Source organism: Anser cygnoides, chromosome 29 (genome assembly GCF_040182565.1).
Source record: "Anser cygnoides isolate HZ-2024a breed goose chromosome 29, Taihu_goose_T2T_genome, whole genome shotgun sequence".
NCBI classification, from domain to species: domain Eukaryota; kingdom Metazoa; phylum Chordata; class Aves; order Anseriformes; family Anatidae; genus Anser; species Anser cygnoides.
In genome coordinates, this window is record NC_089901.1 from 3390392 (window position 1) to 3406975 (window position 16584).

A 16584-nucleotide genomic window follows, 5' to 3' on the forward strand; every position below is an offset into this window, starting at 1 on the left:
CAAAAAGCAACCTGTGGAGACCCCAAGGAGAGCAACCCAACAAACACCTCGAGGGGACACAACCCGCAGCGGCTTGGCGATTTATTGGCGATGTTGGACGCGGCTACGGCAAAGGCACGGGGCTGAGGTGGCTGGGGCAAAGGAGGTGACCCCTTTTTGGTGGGGCACGCCGCGCCCCAGCGCTTTGGGGTGGATTTAGCCCAACGGGAGGAGGCTCAGGGAGGCTCAGCCTCACCTCAGAGCTCGCTGACCCACGGGGACGGGGGGCGGGGAGGGCTTCAGGTGGTTTTTATGGGGCTGAGAGTGGGGCGCAGGGTCCAGGATTGGAGGAGAAGGCGGCAGCTCCAGGAATCTGGAGTGTGATGGCCTCTGGGAGAGCCTCCAGAAGGTCCACAAGGTCAAGACGTGGGCTGCTTTGACCCTCCAGCTTCCCCACTCTGGAAAAAAGGATAGGGGATGATGGACGCTTCCCCTTGTAGATTCGAGTCCCACCCAGAACCCCCAGGAGAGGAGGAGAAGGCGGTGGCCTTATGCAGGAGGTCACACGGTGGTGCTGACGCTGTGGTCATCCACGGTGGACTTGGTCTTCATGTGGCTGTCGCCCAGGGTGCTGCCGGAGAGGTCCTCGCTCATCACGCCGCGCAGCACGGCGCGCCAGGAGCGCTGGCACTTGCCCTTGAAGTCCTGGCCCATCACCATGTAGATGATGGGGTTGATGCAGCTGTTGATGTACGCCACGCCGGTGGCCACGGGGTCCACCACCACCGCCATGCCCTTGAACGAGGTGCTCTGAGACGGGGTGGAGGCCAGGATGAGCCCCACCACGTGGAAGGGCAGCCAGCAGGCGAAGAAGCTGACGATGACCACCAGGACGAGCCTGGTGGCCTTCTTCGAGCGGGCGAAGCGCTTGCTGTGGACGCGGGCCAGCAGCAGCCCGTAGCAGCTGGTGATGACCACGAAGGGCACGAGGAAGCCGAAGACGAAGCGGAAGACGGCGTTGAGGAGCTCGGTGAGGCGCTGGTGCTGCTCGACCATTGTGTAGCTCAAGACGCACGTCGTCTTCTCGGAGAAGGATTCGCGGCGCAGGGTGCGGAAAATGAAGGAGGGGAGGGTGAAGAGGACGGCCAGCACCCACGCGGCCGCGCAAGCCCCCCGGGCCATCGCCAGGGTCCGGTGGTTCTGGCACCACACCGGCCGCATCACCAGGGCGCAGCGGTCGGCGCTGATGGCCGTCAGGAGCAAGACGCTGGCGAACATGTTGAGGATGGTGAGGGAGGGCACGAGCTTGCAGGCGAAGCTCCCCAAGGGCCAGTGGTGGTCCTGGGTCAGCGGGAGGGCCAGGAAGGGCAAGGCCAGGCAGCAGAGGAGGTCGGCCACCGCCAGGTTGAGGAACCAGACGCCGTTGACCGTGCGCCGCAGCTCGAAGCCGCTCACCCAGATGACGGCGGCGTTGCCCAGCACGCCCAGGAGGAAGATGACGGTGTAGAGCGCCAGGATGGCGCGGTGGCTGGTGGGGACCTCATAGTCGCCAAAGTCTTGGAAGTTGTAGTCCTCCAGGTCGGAGTAATTGGAGTAGTTGTAGCTCTGGAAGTCCATCGTGCACCCGGTTGCAACCTAGGAGCAAACCCCGTTAGGCGGGTGAGAAGCGACGTGGTGGTGGGACGAGGACTTCTACCTCGGGGTCCCCCCGTAGGACACGTCCCCACCACGAGCAGGGTGCAGGGACATCTCATGGTGGCCCTTAATATCGAAAGGGCTTCCAGGAAACCTTGGAAGAAACGCTTCTCCAGGTGGAGAAGGCTGCACCGGTCAAGGGGTAAGGTTTTAGGCTGAAAAAGGAGAGGTTTGGGTCGGACTGGGCGTCGGGCAGTGCGATCTGGTGGAGGATCGCGGCAGGGGCTGGGCGATCTCCAAGGGTCGCGTCCAACCCAACCCAACCCAACCCAACCCAACCCCACCCCACCCCACCCCTCATCTTCACGCCCTCCTCCAACCGAGGGACCTCTCCACCCATGCGGGGAGGACCCAGGAGCTGCCCTTCCCCTCCCAACCCTATGGAGATGCCCTTCCCCTTCCAACCCTACGGAGCCTCCCTTCTCCATCCATCCCTACAGAGATGCTCTTCCAACCCTACGGAGCCGCCCTTCCCTGCCCAACCCTACAAAGATGCCCTTCCCCTTCCAATCCCATGGAGCTGCCCTTCCCCATCCAACCCTACGGAGATGTCTTCCTCAATCCAACCCTACAGTGATGCCATGCCTCTTCCAACCCTATGGAGATGCCCTTCCCCATCCAACCCTACGGCGATGCCATGCCTCTTCCAACCCTACGGAGATGCCCTTTCCCATCCAACCCTACGGAGCCGCCCTTCCCCTTCCAACCCTATGGAGATGCCCTTCAAACCCTATGGGGCTGCCCTTCCCCTTCCAACCCTACGGAGCCTCCCTTCTCCGCCCAACCCTACAAAGATGCCCTTCCAACCCTACAAAGATGCCCTTCCAACCCTACAAAGATGCCCTTCCAACCCTACAAAGATGCCCTTCCAACCCTACAAAGATGCCCTTCCAACCCTACAAAGATGCCCTTCCAACCCTACAAAGATGCCCTTCCAACCCTACAAAGATGCCCTTCCAACCCTACAAAGATGCCCTTCCCCTTCTAACCCTACAGAGATGTCCTCCTCAATCCAACCCTACGGCAATGCCATTCCTCTTCCAACCCTACGGAGCCGCCTTTCTCTGTCTGACCCTACAGAGCCGCTCTTCCACGGGGCCAGCGGCACCCCAAGGAGCCAGCGTTGCACAAGAGCCTCCAGCCGCTCGCCGCCCTCGCCGTCACCAAGGAACCCACGATTTCCCCATTTCCTTGGCGAGCCCTTCTCCTTCCTCCTGCCTTATGCAAGCGGCCGGGTGAGGAAACACCGGGGCATCTTCCCCGGGGGGCTACTGGGGGGGTTCGGGCTCTTGGAGCCGGGGATGGGACCCCAGGGCGAGGAGGAGGGCGCGATGTGGAGCTGGAGACCCCAGGGAAGAGCTGGGTTGACCACCACGCAACCATGGACAGGAGATTTGGTGCCTATAGGGGATTCGGTGCCTATAGGGAGGGGATTCGGTGCCTGCAAGCACCGCGACGCAGCCAAGAGGCTCCACCGGGAGCACCCGGCGTGCGCGGAGAGGGACGGAGCCCACCCTGGGGAAAATCTGGGAACCCACCGGGGTCGGGGTCTGGATTTTGGGGGCTCACCTGGTCCCCGCGGGCTGCGGCCGCTCTCCCGGTGCTGACGGCAAAGGACGGGGCCGTGGGGCGGCGCGGTTTTATACCGGCAGTGAAGAGGAAGCGGTGGCGGCAGTGGGAAAGGAGCGGGGCCACCGGTGCTGGGTGGGGTGGCGACCCGAAACGGGAGGAAACGGGGTGGTGAAACCCCAAATCCTGTTTTTTTTTAATTTATTTTTTTTGGAGGAATTCCGAGGTGGTGCCCTGAGCATCCTGGTCCCGTCCGTGTCCCATCGCTGGGGGCGCTGCACCCAGCCGCTGCCCCCCAAGCACCCCCCGGGCCCCAATTCTCCTCCTTTCACCCCAAAACCTCCCCCAGAGCCCTAGTTCTCCTCCTCTCACCCCATCCCAAGCCCCAAATCTCCTTGTTTCACCCTCAAATTCTCTCGAGGGCTCCAAAATCTCATTTCACCCCCCCCCCAAACTCCCCATGGGGCCCCCAAATCTTCTGATTTCACCCCCGAATCTCCACCCGGGACCCCAAATTTCCTCATTTCATCCCCAAATCTCCCCCTCTTAGAACCCCAAAATCTTCTCAGTTCACCCCCAAATCCCCCCCCCCCCCGGAGCCCCAGAAATCTTCTCATTTCACCCCAAATCCCTTCTCAGGACTCCAAATCTTCTCATTTCACCCCCAGATCTCCCCAGGGCCCCAAAATCTTCTCTTTTCACCCCAAATCTTCTCATTTCACCCCACTCCTCCTCCTCAGTGGACACGGACCCCCCCACGAGGCCCACCTTCATTGCGGGGCAGGGGGGGACCCAGCACCAGGGACCAGGCGCAGCGGCTTTTTTGAGATTTATTTTACAAATCCCCCCCCCCAAAAAAAAAAACAAAAAAAAAAAACAGGGCAACATCTCGGGGGGGGGGGGGCAATCAACTGCTCCCCCCCCAGCTCCAGGGCCTTGAAGGAGGGGGGGACAGGGACCTCAAAATGAACACGAGGACCCTAAAACCAGGCACGACATTTGGGGGAGCCCCCCCACCCCCCCAATTTTTGTAGGGGGAGGGGGGGACACACGACAGGAAACAGGAGCTGCGGCGGCGACCTCAGGGCTGCGTGGGGGGAGGCAAAAGTTTAATGCGGGACAGACGGACGGACAGACAGCCATACAGCAAGCAAGCCCCCCCCCCCCCCCGCGAAAAATAAAGCCAGAAGCCCCCCCCCCAGAGCGAGAGAGGGTCCGTGTCCGAGGCATGCAGGAGGACGGACGGACAGACGGACGGGACAGTCAGCTGGTGGCCGGGGGGGGCGAGCGCTTACGGAAACGCACCCGCTGGAAGTCGGTGATCTCCACCGTGCCGGGGGGGGGGCCCTCGGGGTCCTGCAGCGCAGCTTCTGGGGGGGGCGGGGGAGAGGAATAAAATGGGGGGGGGGTCGTTAGAGCCCCCCCCTTAAATTGGGGGAGGCGGCGTGGTGGTGTTACACCCCCCCCCCCTCGTCGTCGCTGTCCCCACCTTGTGTCGGGTGCTGGGGGGTGGGCGCGGGGCGCCCCGCGTCCGGGGGGGGCTGGGGGGGGGGCCTGCAGCCCCCCGGGGGGGCCCAGCTGCTCCGTGAGGCTCAACCCTAAATGTGGTGGTGGGGGGGGGGGGGGGCACAAATCAGGGGGTTCCTCACCCCCCCCCCCCCAAAAAATATCCCGCAGCTCAGCATGTGCTGAAGAAGGGGGGGGGGGACACCTAATTTGTGACACCCCCCCCCCCCCCCCCGCCTTAAATTTTACCTGCAGGTTCTGCCGGGGTGGGGGCCGCGGGGGGGGCACCCCTCAGGCTGCTGGGGGGGGCGGGGGCCAGGTCCATCTCCTCGCCCCAGTCGCGGACGGGCCGGTGGCCTTGCGGGGGGAAGAGGGGGCTGAGGGGGGGGCAGCCCCCCCCCGCCGTGCCAGGGGGCGGCAGAGCGGCGGGGGGAGACGGGGGGGACGCACTGAGGGGGGCTTCGGCCTTGCCGGGTGAGGGGGGGGGCGCTGCCTTCGTCGTCTTCCTCATCTTCCTCGTCCTCCTCATCCTCCTCGTCGTCATCCTCCTCGCTGACGTCCTCCCACTCGTCCTCGTCCTCGTCCTCCTCGGGGCTGGGGGGGGGCTGCAGGGGGGTCCCGCTGGGGGCTGCTTCAAGCTGGGGGGGGGACGGGGGCGGGGGACACAGATGAAGGGGGGAGGGGGTCCCAAAAAATTGAGGTCCCAAAAAAAAAGGGGGCAGCTTTGGGGGGAGGTGATAAAAGGGGGCTGAAAAAAGGGGGCGGCTTGGGGGGGGCCAAAAAATGGGGGAAGCTTTTTGGGGGGGTCACCAAAAGGGGGCAGCTTTTGGGGGGGGGTCCCTAAAAGGGAGCAGTTTTGGGGGGGGGGCGTCCCCAAAATGGGGCAGCTTTTGGGGGGGGGCGTCCCCAAAATGGGGCAGCTTTTGGGGGGGAGTCTCAAAAAAACGGGGTAGCTTTGGGGGGGGGCAAAAAATGGGGGAAGCTTTTTGGGGGGGGTCACTAAAAGGGGGCAGCTTTTGGGGGGGCGTCCCCAAAAGGGGGCAGCTTTGGGGGGGGTCCCTAAAAGGGGGCAGCTTTGGGGGGGGGTCCCATCCCCAAAAGGGGGCAGCTTTTGGGGGGGGGGGGGGGGTGTCCCCAAAAGGGGGCAGCTTTTGGGGGGGGGTGTCCCCAAAAGGGGGCAGCTTTTGGGGGGGGTGTCCCCAAAAGGGGGCAGGTTTGGGGGGGGCGTCCCCAAAAGGGGGCAGCTTTTGGGGGGGGGGTCCCTAAAAGGGGGCAGCTTTGGGGGGGGGGGTTCCCCAAAGGAGCCAGCTTTTGGGGGGGGTTCTCAAAAAGGGGACCCCCCCCAGAAAAGGGGCAGCTTTTGGGGTGGATGGCTGGTCCCCCCCAAAGCCAGGGGGAGATTTATCGGGGGGGGAGGGGGAGTACGCAAACTGGGGGCACTTTTTTACAGGGGGGAGACCCCCCAAAAACGGGGGGGGGGGCTTTTTTTGGGGGGGGGGGGGGCTCAGCCTCACCTCCTGCGCCCCCTTCCCATCGGTGCCGCCGGGCTGCGCCGCCGGCTCCTTCTCCTCCTCCCAGCGGTCGTCGTGCATGCTGGGGGGGGGCAAAATGTGTGGGGGGGGGCGATATCAGAGCCCCTCGAGGACAGAAATTTGGGGGGGGGGGGGGGGGCAGGAAAAAGGGAGGGGAGCAATAAAAAAGGGGGGAATAACCTCCCCGCACTCACCTGTAGGGTTTGGTGCCCGGGCTGCGCCCGTGACCCTGCCGCTTCCTGCGCGGCACGGGCAGGAACTCGCCGAAGGTGGGGGGCTTGGGGGGGCGCTTGGGGGGCTCTGGGGGGGGGGGGCGAGCCCCGCTCAGAGCCCCCCCTTAAAGAAAAAGGGGGTGCCCCCCCCAAAAAAATAAATCAAGGTGATATCGCACCGTGCTCGGCGTCGGGCGCGTCGTTGAACCTGCGGGAGGGGGGATGAGTTGGGGCGGGCGGGGGTAAATAAATTGGGGTAAATTGGGGGGGTTTTGGGGTTCGGGGGGGGTCACCCACATGCCGTCGGTCTTGTCGGCGTCCCACTCGCGGCGCCACTGCCCGGTGGGCTGCCGGTGGCGGGCGAGGCGCTGGCGGTCGATCTCCTCGCGCTCCTGCTTCCAGCGCGCGTACTCGGCGCGCTCGCGGCCCGTCATGGTGGGGGCGGCGCGGCGGCGGCCCTACGATGGGGGGGGGTTAAAATACCTTAAAAAACCCCAAATCCTCCTTTTTTTGGCCCCGTAAAGCCTCGGGGGGGGGGGTACTCACGCGCTGCTCCAGGCCGGCCCGGACGCCCTCGAAGTCGGCGCCCCCAGTTGCGGCCGTGCCGGCGGCTGCCCCCGTGCCGCTCGTCCTGCGCGGGGCCACGGCGCCGGGGGTCGTCCAGGAAGCTGCGCACGGGGTTGCGGTCCCGCAGGCCGTCCTGGGGGGGGGGGGACTGTCGCGACGGGAGGGGGCCATATCGCGACGGGGGGGGACTTATCGCAAAGGGAGGGGGCCATATTGTGACGGGAGGGGGCCGTGTCGTGACAGAGGGGGCCATATCGCAACGGGAGGGGGCCATGTCGTGACAGAGGGGGCCATATCGCGACAGGAGGGGACTTATCGCAAAGGGAGAGGGCCATATTGTGATGGGAGGGGGCCGTATCACAAACAAGGGGGCCCCATCGCGACCTTATCATGACGGGAGGAGGGTATTGTGACCACAGGGGATCCCGTCGCAACAGGAGGAGCCTTGTCACGACAGGAGGGGGCCGTGTCGCGACCACAGGGGGCCCTGTCACGACAGGAGGAGCCTTATCATGACAGGAGGGGGCTGTGTCCCGACTACAGGAGGGTCCTGTCGCGACATGAGGGGCCTTGTCACGACAAGAGGGGGCCGTATCGTGACCAGAGAAGCCTTATCATAAAGGCAGGTGTCCATATCACGACAAGAGAGGGTCAATCAGGATAGGAAGGGCCTTATCGCGACAGGAAGGGGCTGTGTCGTGACAGCAGGGGCCTTGTCGCAACTGTGGGGGTCCTGTCACGACAGGAGGGGCCTTGGAGGGGTCCTGTCGTGACCCAAGGGGCCTTATCGTGACCACGGGGGGCCCCCGTTGTGACCGGAGGAGCCCTGTCGCGACAGGAGGGGGCCCTATCGCGACGGGGACCCCCGCTCACCCGCTGGTTGCGCTCGTACTCGGCGATTTTCTCCATCTCCTCGTTCATCCTCTCGATGTTTTGCCGCCGCCGCTCCTCCCATTCCTAGGGGGGGGATTTTTTTTTTTGGGGGGGGGGGGGCCGAACCCTTTAAGCCCCCCCCCAAAACCCTAAAACCCACCTGGGATTTCCGGTCGGGGCCAGCGTCGCCTCCTGGCCCCCCCCCAAGCGCCCCCCCGGCCCCCGAGCGCCGCCCTCGGGCACCGCGCTCCCTCGGGGCCGGGGGGGCTCCCCCGGGGGGGCGGCCGGAGGGGCGGGGGCGGCGGCGGCGCCGCGGGGGGGTCTGGGGGCGGCGGGGGTCTTCCGCTCGGTCCGGCCGGGCTTCTCCTGGGGGGGGGGGGGAGAGGGGGTGAGGGGGGACGGTGCCCCAAAATGCCCCGTACCCCAAAAGCATCCCCCCCCCAAAAAAAAAGAGCCTTCCCCATCGCCTGGCCCCAAAAGTGACCCTAAAAAGCCCCCCAAAACTTCCAACCCCCCCCCAAACCCCCAGAATTCTCCCCCCAAAAAAACAGGACCCCCCCCCAAACCCCCACTCACCCCAAGACCCCCCCCCAAATGCCCCCAAGACCCCCTCCAAACCCCCCAAGACCATCCCCAAATCCCCCCACTCACCCTGAGACCCCCCAAACCCACTCAGATCCCACCCCAAACCCCTCAGGACCCCCACTCACCCCAAGACCCCCCAGGACCCTCTCCAAACCCCTCAGGACCCCCCAAAGCCCCCCCACCCTCCATATTCCCCCCCAGACTCCCTCAGACCCCCCCCAAATCTTCCATATCCCTCCCTAGACCCCTCAGGACCCCCCAAATCCCCCCAAACCCCTCAAAACCCCCCGAACTCCCTCAGACCCCCCCAAATCTTCCATATTCTCCCCCCAAAACCCCTCAGGACCCCCCAAACCCCTCAGGAACCCCCAAATCCCCCCAAACCCCCCAGCCCCCCCCCAAATCTTCCATATTCCCCCCAAACTCCCTCGGACCCCCCCCCCAAATCTTCCATAATCCCCCCCCAAACCCCCTCAGGACCCCCCCTTACCCCGAGCCCCCCTCCTTATGCCCCTGGCGCCGCTCGGGCTCGGGGGCCGCCGGTGCCGCGGCGCCGTCACCGCCACCCCCTCCTGCTCCGCTCGCCTCCGGTCCTCCTCAATCTCCTGGGGGGGGTCAAAAAAAGAATGGGGGGGCCATCAGCAGCCCCCACCCCAAAATAAAGCACCCCCCCCCCGCCTCGAAACCCTAAAGGGTTTTATAGGGGCGCCAAGGACGCGTCCCCATGGCTTAATCCCAGATTAAGCGGCCTCGTGGTGCTAATCTGGTGGGATTAAAGGGGAAGGGGGGGCACGGGGGGAGGTTCTCGGATTTGGGGGGGGGGTCTCGGAGGTATCGGGGGGGGTCTGGACCTGGTAGCGCCGGATGAGGGCCTCGTTCTTCTTGCGCAGCGCCTCGATGCGCTTGTCCAGCTCCGCGTCCTTCTCCTCCTTCGACCTCAGGTCCAGCGCCGCCGCCTGGGGGGGGGGGGGGGGGGGGGGGGGGGTGCGAAAAATCCCCCCCAAAATTAAATAAAAGGGAATAAATGGGGACGGAGCCCCCCCCCGGGCCTAGCAAAGACCCGCCCCCAGGGCACAGGGCTTGACCCAGAGCCCCCCCCCCCCCGACACAACTGGACTTCTCCAGACCCAACTGGGGCCTCCCCCAGACCCTAAAACTGAGCCCCGGAGCCCCCCAGACCCAAATGGAGCCCCCGGCACCCCCCAGACACCTTTTGGACCCCCCAGGCCCCAAAGCCCAGCCCCGGAGCCCCCCAGACCCCTCTGGACCCCCCAGGCCCCAAAGCCCAGCCCTGGAGCCCCCAGGCCCAACTGAACCCCCCTCAGGCCCCTTCTGGACCCCCCAGACCCCAAAGCCCCCCCAAGGCCTCTCCCGGACCCCCCCAGACCCCAAAGTCCCCCCAGGACCCTTCTGGACCCCCCCAGACCCCAAAGCCCCCCCAGGCCTGCCTTGGACCCCCCAGACCCCTCTGGACCCCCCAGGCCCCAAAGCCCAGCCCTGGAGCCCCCCAGGCCCAACTGAACCCCCTCAGGCCCCTTCTGGACCCCCCCCAGGCCCCAAAGCCCCCCCAGGCCTCTCCCGGACCCCCCCCGGCCCAACCAGAGCCCCCCAGGACCCTTCCGGACCCCCCAGGCTCCCCCTAGACCCCCCCCGACCCCAACTCCCCCCAGACCCCCCGGGCCCCCCCCCCTCACCATGGCGGGGCCGCCCCAGGCCCAGCCCCCGGCCCTGGGCGCCCCCCCCGCGCGCAGCCGCCGGGCGCCGCTCAAGGCCCCGCCTCGTCCCGCCTTCGGAGCGGCTTCCGCTTCCGGTCACGTGGTTGGGGCGGGTATAAGTGCGTGGGGGGGGCGTTAAAAGGGCGAGGGAGGGGAATGGTGGGGCCCACTGGCGGGGTTAGAGGGGGACAAGGGGACGGGGGAGGGGGGACAAGGGGAGGGGGGACAAGGGGACAAGGGAGCTGTCTGTCCCCTCGTCTGGCCAGGCACTGTACCCAGACTGGCCCCTTCATGTCCCCAAATATTCCCATGTCCCCCAATGTCCCCATATGCCCCCATATGCCCCTGTCCCCAAATCCCCATCAGCCCCTTGTCCCCATCGGCCCCATGTCCCACCAACCCCACATCATTGGTTTTGGGGTCCCTGCCATTCCGTGTCCCCATCAGCCCCACGTCCCCGTCAGCCCCACGTCCCCATCTACCCCACGTCACGGGTTTTGGGGTCCCTGCCATTCCGTGTCCCCGTCAGCCCCATGTCCCCATCAACCCCACGTCATGGGTTTTGGGGTCCCCGCCATTCTGTGTCCCCATCAGCCCCACGTCCCCATCAGCCCCCATCACAGCTTTTGGGGTCCCTGCCATTCCACGTCCCCATGTGCTCCCCACAAGACGGGGGCAAGACGGATTTGGGATCGCAGGGTGTCCCAGGACCGCCGGGTGTCCCAGGACTGGCGGCACGAAGGACGCAGATGCCACCCGGCGGTACGGCGCCCACCTTTAATTCCAACACAAAGTCTACATAAAAAAGGTTTTTTTTCCCCAAAAAAACACCCAAAGTGTAGCTTTGGGGCCGGGCTCTGCCCCTCCTCGCCTAGCGGGAGCCGCAGAGCCGCTCCCAGCGCCCCGCGTCGCCAATGTCCGCGCTGTACGGGGAGCTCCAGTCCCTCTCGAACACCGCCCGCAGCTGGCCCGGCACGGTGGCCCCGGCGCCGCTCTGCGTCTGGTTCACCACCAGCGCCGAGCCCGCCGTCTGCACGAAGTAGTCTCCGGACCAGTTGGACGTCCCTGCGGGGAGAAACGGGGAAGAGGAAAGGGACCGGGGGACCCCAAGAGCACCAAGTTCGTTTTTTTTTGGCACCGGCCGGAGCGGCGGCACCTCCGAGGGGCTCACCGATGTACGCCGCCTTCTCCGTCACCATGTATTTGTTGTGGTTGACCCGGGCGTAGGGGATCCTGGCTTGCGCCGCGCTCGACGGCACCATGAAGAGCCTCTGCGGGAGCGGGGCGCGGGAGGAGAACGTCATCGGGGGGACGGGGGACGCGAGGCGGTCGCGGCGTCGCCCCCCGCGGCGCGCGGTACCCACCACCTCCACGCTGTAGCGCGTCCGGTTGTCGCCGACGGCGGCCAGGGACTTGAGGAAGGGGAACATCTCGGCCTTGGAGTGCGGCCAGCAGCCCACCAGGAGGCGAACCTTCACCCGGCGTTCGAAGATCGCCTTCCGGAGGCGGTTATCGATGGCCGGCCAAAATCTGGGGGGTGGCGGGGGGGGGGAAACGGCGATTTGTGAGCCTCACCGGCACGCCGGGGCGCGGCGAGCGGCGTTTCGGGGCTTCACGCGCCTCTTGGGGTAGGAGAACTCCATGGTGGGCAGGTAGCTCATCACCGCCACGTGCACGAACTCCTCGGCGGCGTCGATGACGCTGAGCAGGGCGCGGAGGTCCTCGGTGCGCCCCGGGGCGCAGAGGGGCGGCGGGGCGCTCTGCAGAGCAACGGGGAGGCTTCGGGCGCCGCCGGCACGCCAAGCCCCGTCCCCCACCTCCCCCCCCGAAAAAAATAACCCATCACGCACCGAGAAGTAGACGGCGGCCGGCGTGTCGTTGAGGTTCAGCTCCAGCGGCGTCTCCATGTTGAAGGAGGTGGAGAAACTCGCCGGCCACGGCGTGGGGATGGAGGCGTTGGGCAAGCCCAGCACCCAGTAGGCTTCAAAGACCTTGGCCAGGTCCCGCGCCAAGCAGCTGCAGTTGTAGACGGCCGTGCCCAGCTCCTTCACCTGCGCCAACGGGGACGGCGTGGGCTTCGAGCCACCGACGCCGTCCCCTGAGCAGCGAGGGGAGGGTTTGGGGGGCGTCCGCCCCCCACCGTGCGACGCGATGGGCGGCGAGCAGAGGGTCCCGGCCCCACGGCGAGGTTTTTGGGGGCGAGGAGCGCGGCTGGGCGCGTTGAGTTGAATTCAAAATTCAACAAATTCAAAATTCAACAATTTTCACTCCAAGTGGGGGCTCACCTGGGTGAGGGAGCGCCAGTCCATGTTGGCGCTGCCGATGTAGAGGTGGGCGCCGTCCACGATCCAAAACTTGGTGTGCAGCACCCCGCGGGTGAGCCGGGGCATGTCGACCGTCCGCACCGCGGCGCCTGCGGGGACAGGAGGCCGGGGGGGAGTCCTCCATCGGGGTCACCCCCCCCCCCGAGGCCGTCCCGGTTTTGGGGTTCGCCGCCGGCCGCTCACCGCTGCGCTCGAGCGCCTGCAGATCGCTCAGGGGGAATTTGGAGGACGGGCTGTTGACGGCCACCCGGACGGAGACGCCGCGGGCCGGCAGCTTGAGGAGCTCCTCCAGGATCCGCTCGCCCTGGTTGGAAAGCAGAGAGAAAAAAGAGAGAAGTGGTCAAAAGCCACAGAAAAGCGAAAAAAAAACAACACACCAAAAAAAAACCAACCACCCAACGCTTGAGCGGGCGCGCGCGGCGAGCTGCGACGGGCGCAAGCCGGCTCCTCGCCGGTGGTTTATCGCGATAATTCACGGCAGCGGGGGATCTGAGTCCCTCCCTGCTGGTGGTTTATCGTGATAATTCATGGCAGTGGGGGATCTGAGTCCCCGTCGGTGGTTTATCGTGATAATTCACGGCAGCGGGGGATCTGGCTCCCTGTCGGTGGTTTATCCGCGATAATTCACGGCAGCGGGGGGATCTGGCTCCCTGCCGGTGGTTTATCGTGATAATTCACGGCAGCGGGGGGATCTGAGTCCCCGCCGGTGGTTTATCCACGATAATTCATGGCAGTGGGGGATCTGGCTCCCTGCTGGTGGTTTATCCGCGATAATTCACGGCAGCGGGGGATCTGAGTCCCCATCGGTGGTTTATCGCGATAATTCACGGCAGCGGGGGATCTGGCTCCCCGGCGGTGGTTTATCGCGATAATTCACGGCAGTGGGGGATCTGAGTCCCCGTCGGTGGTTTATCATGATAATTCACGGCAGCAGGGGATCCGGCCCTGCTCGCCTCGCCAAGCGTGAGCTCAGCCTCCTCATCCTCGCCCCGAGGGGGCCGGATCCGGGCCGGGAGGACGGCGGACCTGCGAGGCCGAAGGCTCCTGGGTCTGCGTGTCCTCGTTGGTCATGGTCCAGTAGAAGGCGGCGACGTCGAGGCTGCGCCGGGCGCTGCCGACGAGGTTGAGCCACGCGTCAAAAGTGGAAGGGTTGCCGGCTCCCTCGTAGCTCATCCCCTCCGGGATGCTCTCGACCAGAACGATCCTAAAAAAACGGGAGGGGGGGGAAAAAAAAAGGAGGTTCGGGGAAAAAAAAAAAACAAACCCAAGCCGAGGGAAGCTCGGAGAGGCCACGCGCACCGGCACGGGTCGGCGCAGGGCCCGTCGCTGCCGCCGCCTCGCCGAAGCGCCGAGCTCGAGCAGAGGTGGAAGAAGTGGATGAAGAAGAGGAAGATGAGGGTGACGAGGACGGCGGAGAGCAGGGCGCCGCGGGAGGGCTGCGGAGAGGACGAGAGGGGGGGTCAAAAAGCGGAAACGAACCCCTGCCCCCCCAAAAAAGGGGATTTTGAGCCCATTTTTCGGCGGGGGGATTTACCTTGGGCGCGAATCGGCCGGGCGGCGCGGGCGCCGGCGGCTCCTCGGGCGGCTCCAGCTGCGAGGGGGGACGGAGAGGATGGGGGGAGACCCCAAAGCAGGCGGTGTTTGGGGTGAATCCCCCCCAAAAATGGCCACGAAGCTGATTTTGGGGTGCTGGCACGGGGCAGGGAGCTTCGGGACACCCCAGTTTGGGATTTTGGGGTGCTAGCACGGGGCAGAGAGCTTTGGGATGCCCCAATTTGGGATTTTGGGGTGCTAGCAGGGGGCAGGAAGGTTCAGGACACCCCAATTTGGGATTTTGGGGTGCTAGCAGGGGGCAGGAAGGTTCAGGACACCCCAATTTGGGATTTTGGGGTGCTAGCAGGGGACAGGGAGCTTTGGGACACCCCAGTTTGGGATTTTGGAGTGCTAGCAGGGGGCTGGGACCTTAAAGTCACCATGCATTGGGATTTTGGGGTGCTAGCATGGCGCAGGGAGCTTTGGGACACCCTAATTTGGGATTTTGGGGTGCTAGCAGGGGACAGGGAGCTTTGGGACACCCCAGTTTGGGATTTTGGGGTGCTAACTGGGGGCTGGGACCTTAAGGTCACCATGAATTGGGATTTTGGGGTGCTAGCAGGGGGCAGGGAGGTTCAGGACACCCCAATTTGGGACTTTGGGGTGCTAGCAGGGGGCAGGGAGCTCAGGGACACCCCAATTTGGGATTTTGGGGTGCTAGCAGGGGGCAGGGAGCTTCGGAACACCCCAATTTGGGATTTTGGGGTGCAAGCAGGGGGTAGTAAGCTTCAGGATGTCCCAGTTTGGGATTTTGGGGTGCTAGCACGGGGCAGGGAGCTCAAGGACACCCCGATTTGGGATTTTGGGGTGCTAGCACGGGGCAGGGAGCTCAAGGACACCCCAATTTGGGATTTTGGGGTGCCGCCAGCGCCGTACCTGCTCGTAGACCCCGTAAGGCTTCATCGTCGCCGGTCGCCGGGGGCCGAGGCTGTGGGAAACAACAACGAATCGGGATTTCGGTGGTTTTGGGGCCACCCCACAGCGAGCCCCACGCTGACTCACGGGGCTGACGCGCTCACGTGCCCCGGGGACGGGGAGGGGAACTCGGCCGAGCCTGGCCATGCCCCTATTTCTCTCCCGCCCTAAAAAAGGGTTTTTAGGGTTTCCCAAAACCCTACCCGGGGACGGCAGCGGGGTTGGGATGGGGCCGCGGGTAGGGCTGAGGGGTGAGTTGGGTTTGTTCGGGGTTTGGCCCTTTCCCAGACGCAATTTAGGGTCGGAGAGGGGTTTGGGACCAGCGACGTGTTTAGGGACGTGTTTAGGGACAGGATTAGGACAACGTTTTGGGGCTGTTTAGGGCTAGGGACAGAGTTAGGGGCAGAGCAAAAATTAGGGCAGTGTTTAGGCCAGGAACGTATTTAGGGCAGGCATTAAAGCCAGCACCAGGCTTCTAGCGAGACATGGGGAGTATTTAGGATTGGGAACAGGTTCAGGGACATGCTTAGAGCCAGGATTAAGACAAGGTTTCGGGTACATTCAGGACCAGGGACCTATTTAGGGCCACGTCTGGGATTAGGACCCAATTTCAGGCACGTTAGGGGTTAGGAACACATTTAGGGCCAGCTGTGGGGCCCCATTTGGGGTCAGAGCCCAGTTTAGGGCCAGGACCGGGCTGGCATCGAGGGAACGTTTAGGGCTAGGATTAGGACGATGTTTGGGGCACATTTAGGGCCGGAGCCACATTTAGGGCCGGGTTTAGGGGTTTAGGAACTGGGTTTAGGGGTTTAGGAACTGGGTTTAGGGGTTTAGGAACTGGGTTTAGGGGTTTAGGAATTAGGTTTAGGGGTTTATGAACTGGGTTTAGGGCCAGAACTGGGTTTAGGGGTTTAGGGACCAGGTTTAGGGTCAGAACTGGGTTTAGAAGTTTAGGAATTGGGTTTAGGGCCAGGGTTTAGGGGTTTAGGAACTTGGTTTAGGAACTCGGTTTAGGGGTTTAGGAATTGGTTTTAAGGGTTTAGGAACTGGGTTTAGGGGTTTAGGAATTGGTTTTAAGGGTTTAGGAACTGGGTTTAGGGGTTTAGGAATTGGTTTTAAGGGTTTAGGAACTGGGTTTAGGGTCCAAAGTGGATTTAGGGCCAGAACTGCGTTTAGGGCCGGCACCACGATGGTATTTAGGACCAGGGCCACATTTGGGGCCGGGACTAAAACCCCCTAAATCCAGGACAACATTTGGGGCAGATTTGGGGTGGGGACGCGATTTAGGGCGCGCCTGGGGGGCAGCTTTAGGATCAGGCACGGCTTTAGGGCCAGGGCCCTATTTAGGGCCTTATTTAGGGCCTTATTTAGGGTCGGGACCCCCTTCGGGCCCCGGTTCCCCCCCCCCCCTCGTACCGGAGGTCCCGGGTGGGGGGGGGGGCGGGAGGCCCCGGGTCCGCCAGGCGCCGTCTCTATGGTCGCCGCGCCCTTTGCTCCCTACGGGGCCGCCGCTGCCTAG

General features: G+C 64.4%; 2 protein-coding genes across 5 annotated transcripts; both read right to left on the reverse strand.

The window, feature by feature from the left end:
* Positions 1-66: 66 nt before the first annotated feature.
* LOC106049633 (C5a anaphylatoxin chemotactic receptor 1-like) lies at positions 67-6575 on the reverse strand. 3 transcript variants are annotated; one of them, XM_066984702.1, is made up of 6 exons: positions 6476-6575; positions 6264-6342; positions 5200-5387; positions 4999-5106; positions 4549-4613; positions 67-1614 (listed from the first exon to the last, which is right to left on the reverse strand). In XM_066984702.1, exons 2-6 carry the CDS (start codon positions 6281-6283, stop codon positions 541-543), a joined length of 1455 nt encoding a protein of 484 aa, XP_066840803.1. In that variant the 5' UTR covers positions 6284-6342; positions 6476-6575; the 3' UTR covers positions 67-540. The 3 variants fall into 3 exon arrangements, with proteins under 3 accessions (XP_066840803.1, XP_066840804.1, XP_066840805.1); XM_066984703.1 differs by lacking the exon at positions 4999-5106; XM_066984704.1 differs by lacking the exons at positions 4999-5106; positions 5200-5387; positions 6264-6342; positions 6476-6575 and adding an exon at positions 4733-4782.
* Positions 6576-10996: 4421 nt separating this feature from the next.
* Positions 10997-16570, reverse strand: PLD3 (phospholipase D family member 3). Of its 2 annotated transcripts, XM_048055571.2 has the most exons (12): positions 16482-16570; positions 15027-15078; positions 14092-14148; positions 13857-13993; positions 13584-13761; positions 12741-12861; positions 12519-12646; positions 12084-12284; positions 11854-11993; positions 11598-11763; positions 11405-11504; positions 10997-11298 (listed from the first exon to the last, which is right to left on the reverse strand). In XM_048055571.2, exons 2-12 carry the CDS (start codon positions 15051-15053, stop codon positions 11105-11107), a joined length of 1449 nt encoding a protein of 482 aa, XP_047911528.2. In that variant the 5' UTR covers positions 15054-15078; positions 16482-16570; the 3' UTR covers positions 10997-11104. The 2 variants fall into 2 exon arrangements, with proteins under 2 accessions (XP_047911528.2, XP_047911529.2); XM_048055572.2 differs by lacking the exon at positions 16482-16570 and having other exon boundaries at positions 15027-15179.
* Positions 16571-16584: the final 14 nt, after the last annotated feature.

Excerpts from the sequence above, each read along its gene's own strand:
- PLD3 (XM_048055571.2), bottom strand. The coding sequence starts at position 15,053 with ATGAAGCCTTACGGGGTCTACGAGCAG. Across the intron at positions 12,862-13,583 it reads AGGAGCCTTCGGCCTCGCAG|GGCGAGCGGATCCTGGAGGA; the intron begins GTCCGCCGTCCT and ends CTTTCCAACCAG. Across the intron at positions 11,505-11,597 it reads CGCGCTACAGCGTGGAGGTG|AGGCTCTTCATGGTGCCGTC; the intron begins GTGGGTACCGCG and ends CCGCTCCCGCAG.
- LOC106049633 (XM_066984702.1), bottom strand. The coding sequence starts at position 6,283 with ATGGGAAGGGGGCGCAGGAG. Across the intron at positions 5,388-6,263 it reads ATGGGAAGGGGGCGCAGGAG|CTTGAAGCAGCCCCCAGCGG; the intron begins GTGAGGCTGAGC and ends TCCCCCCCCCAG. Across the intron at positions 4,614-4,998 it reads CACCCCGGCAGAACCTGCAG|AAGCTGCGCTGCAGGACCCC; the intron begins GTAAAATTTAAG and ends CGCCCCCCCCAG.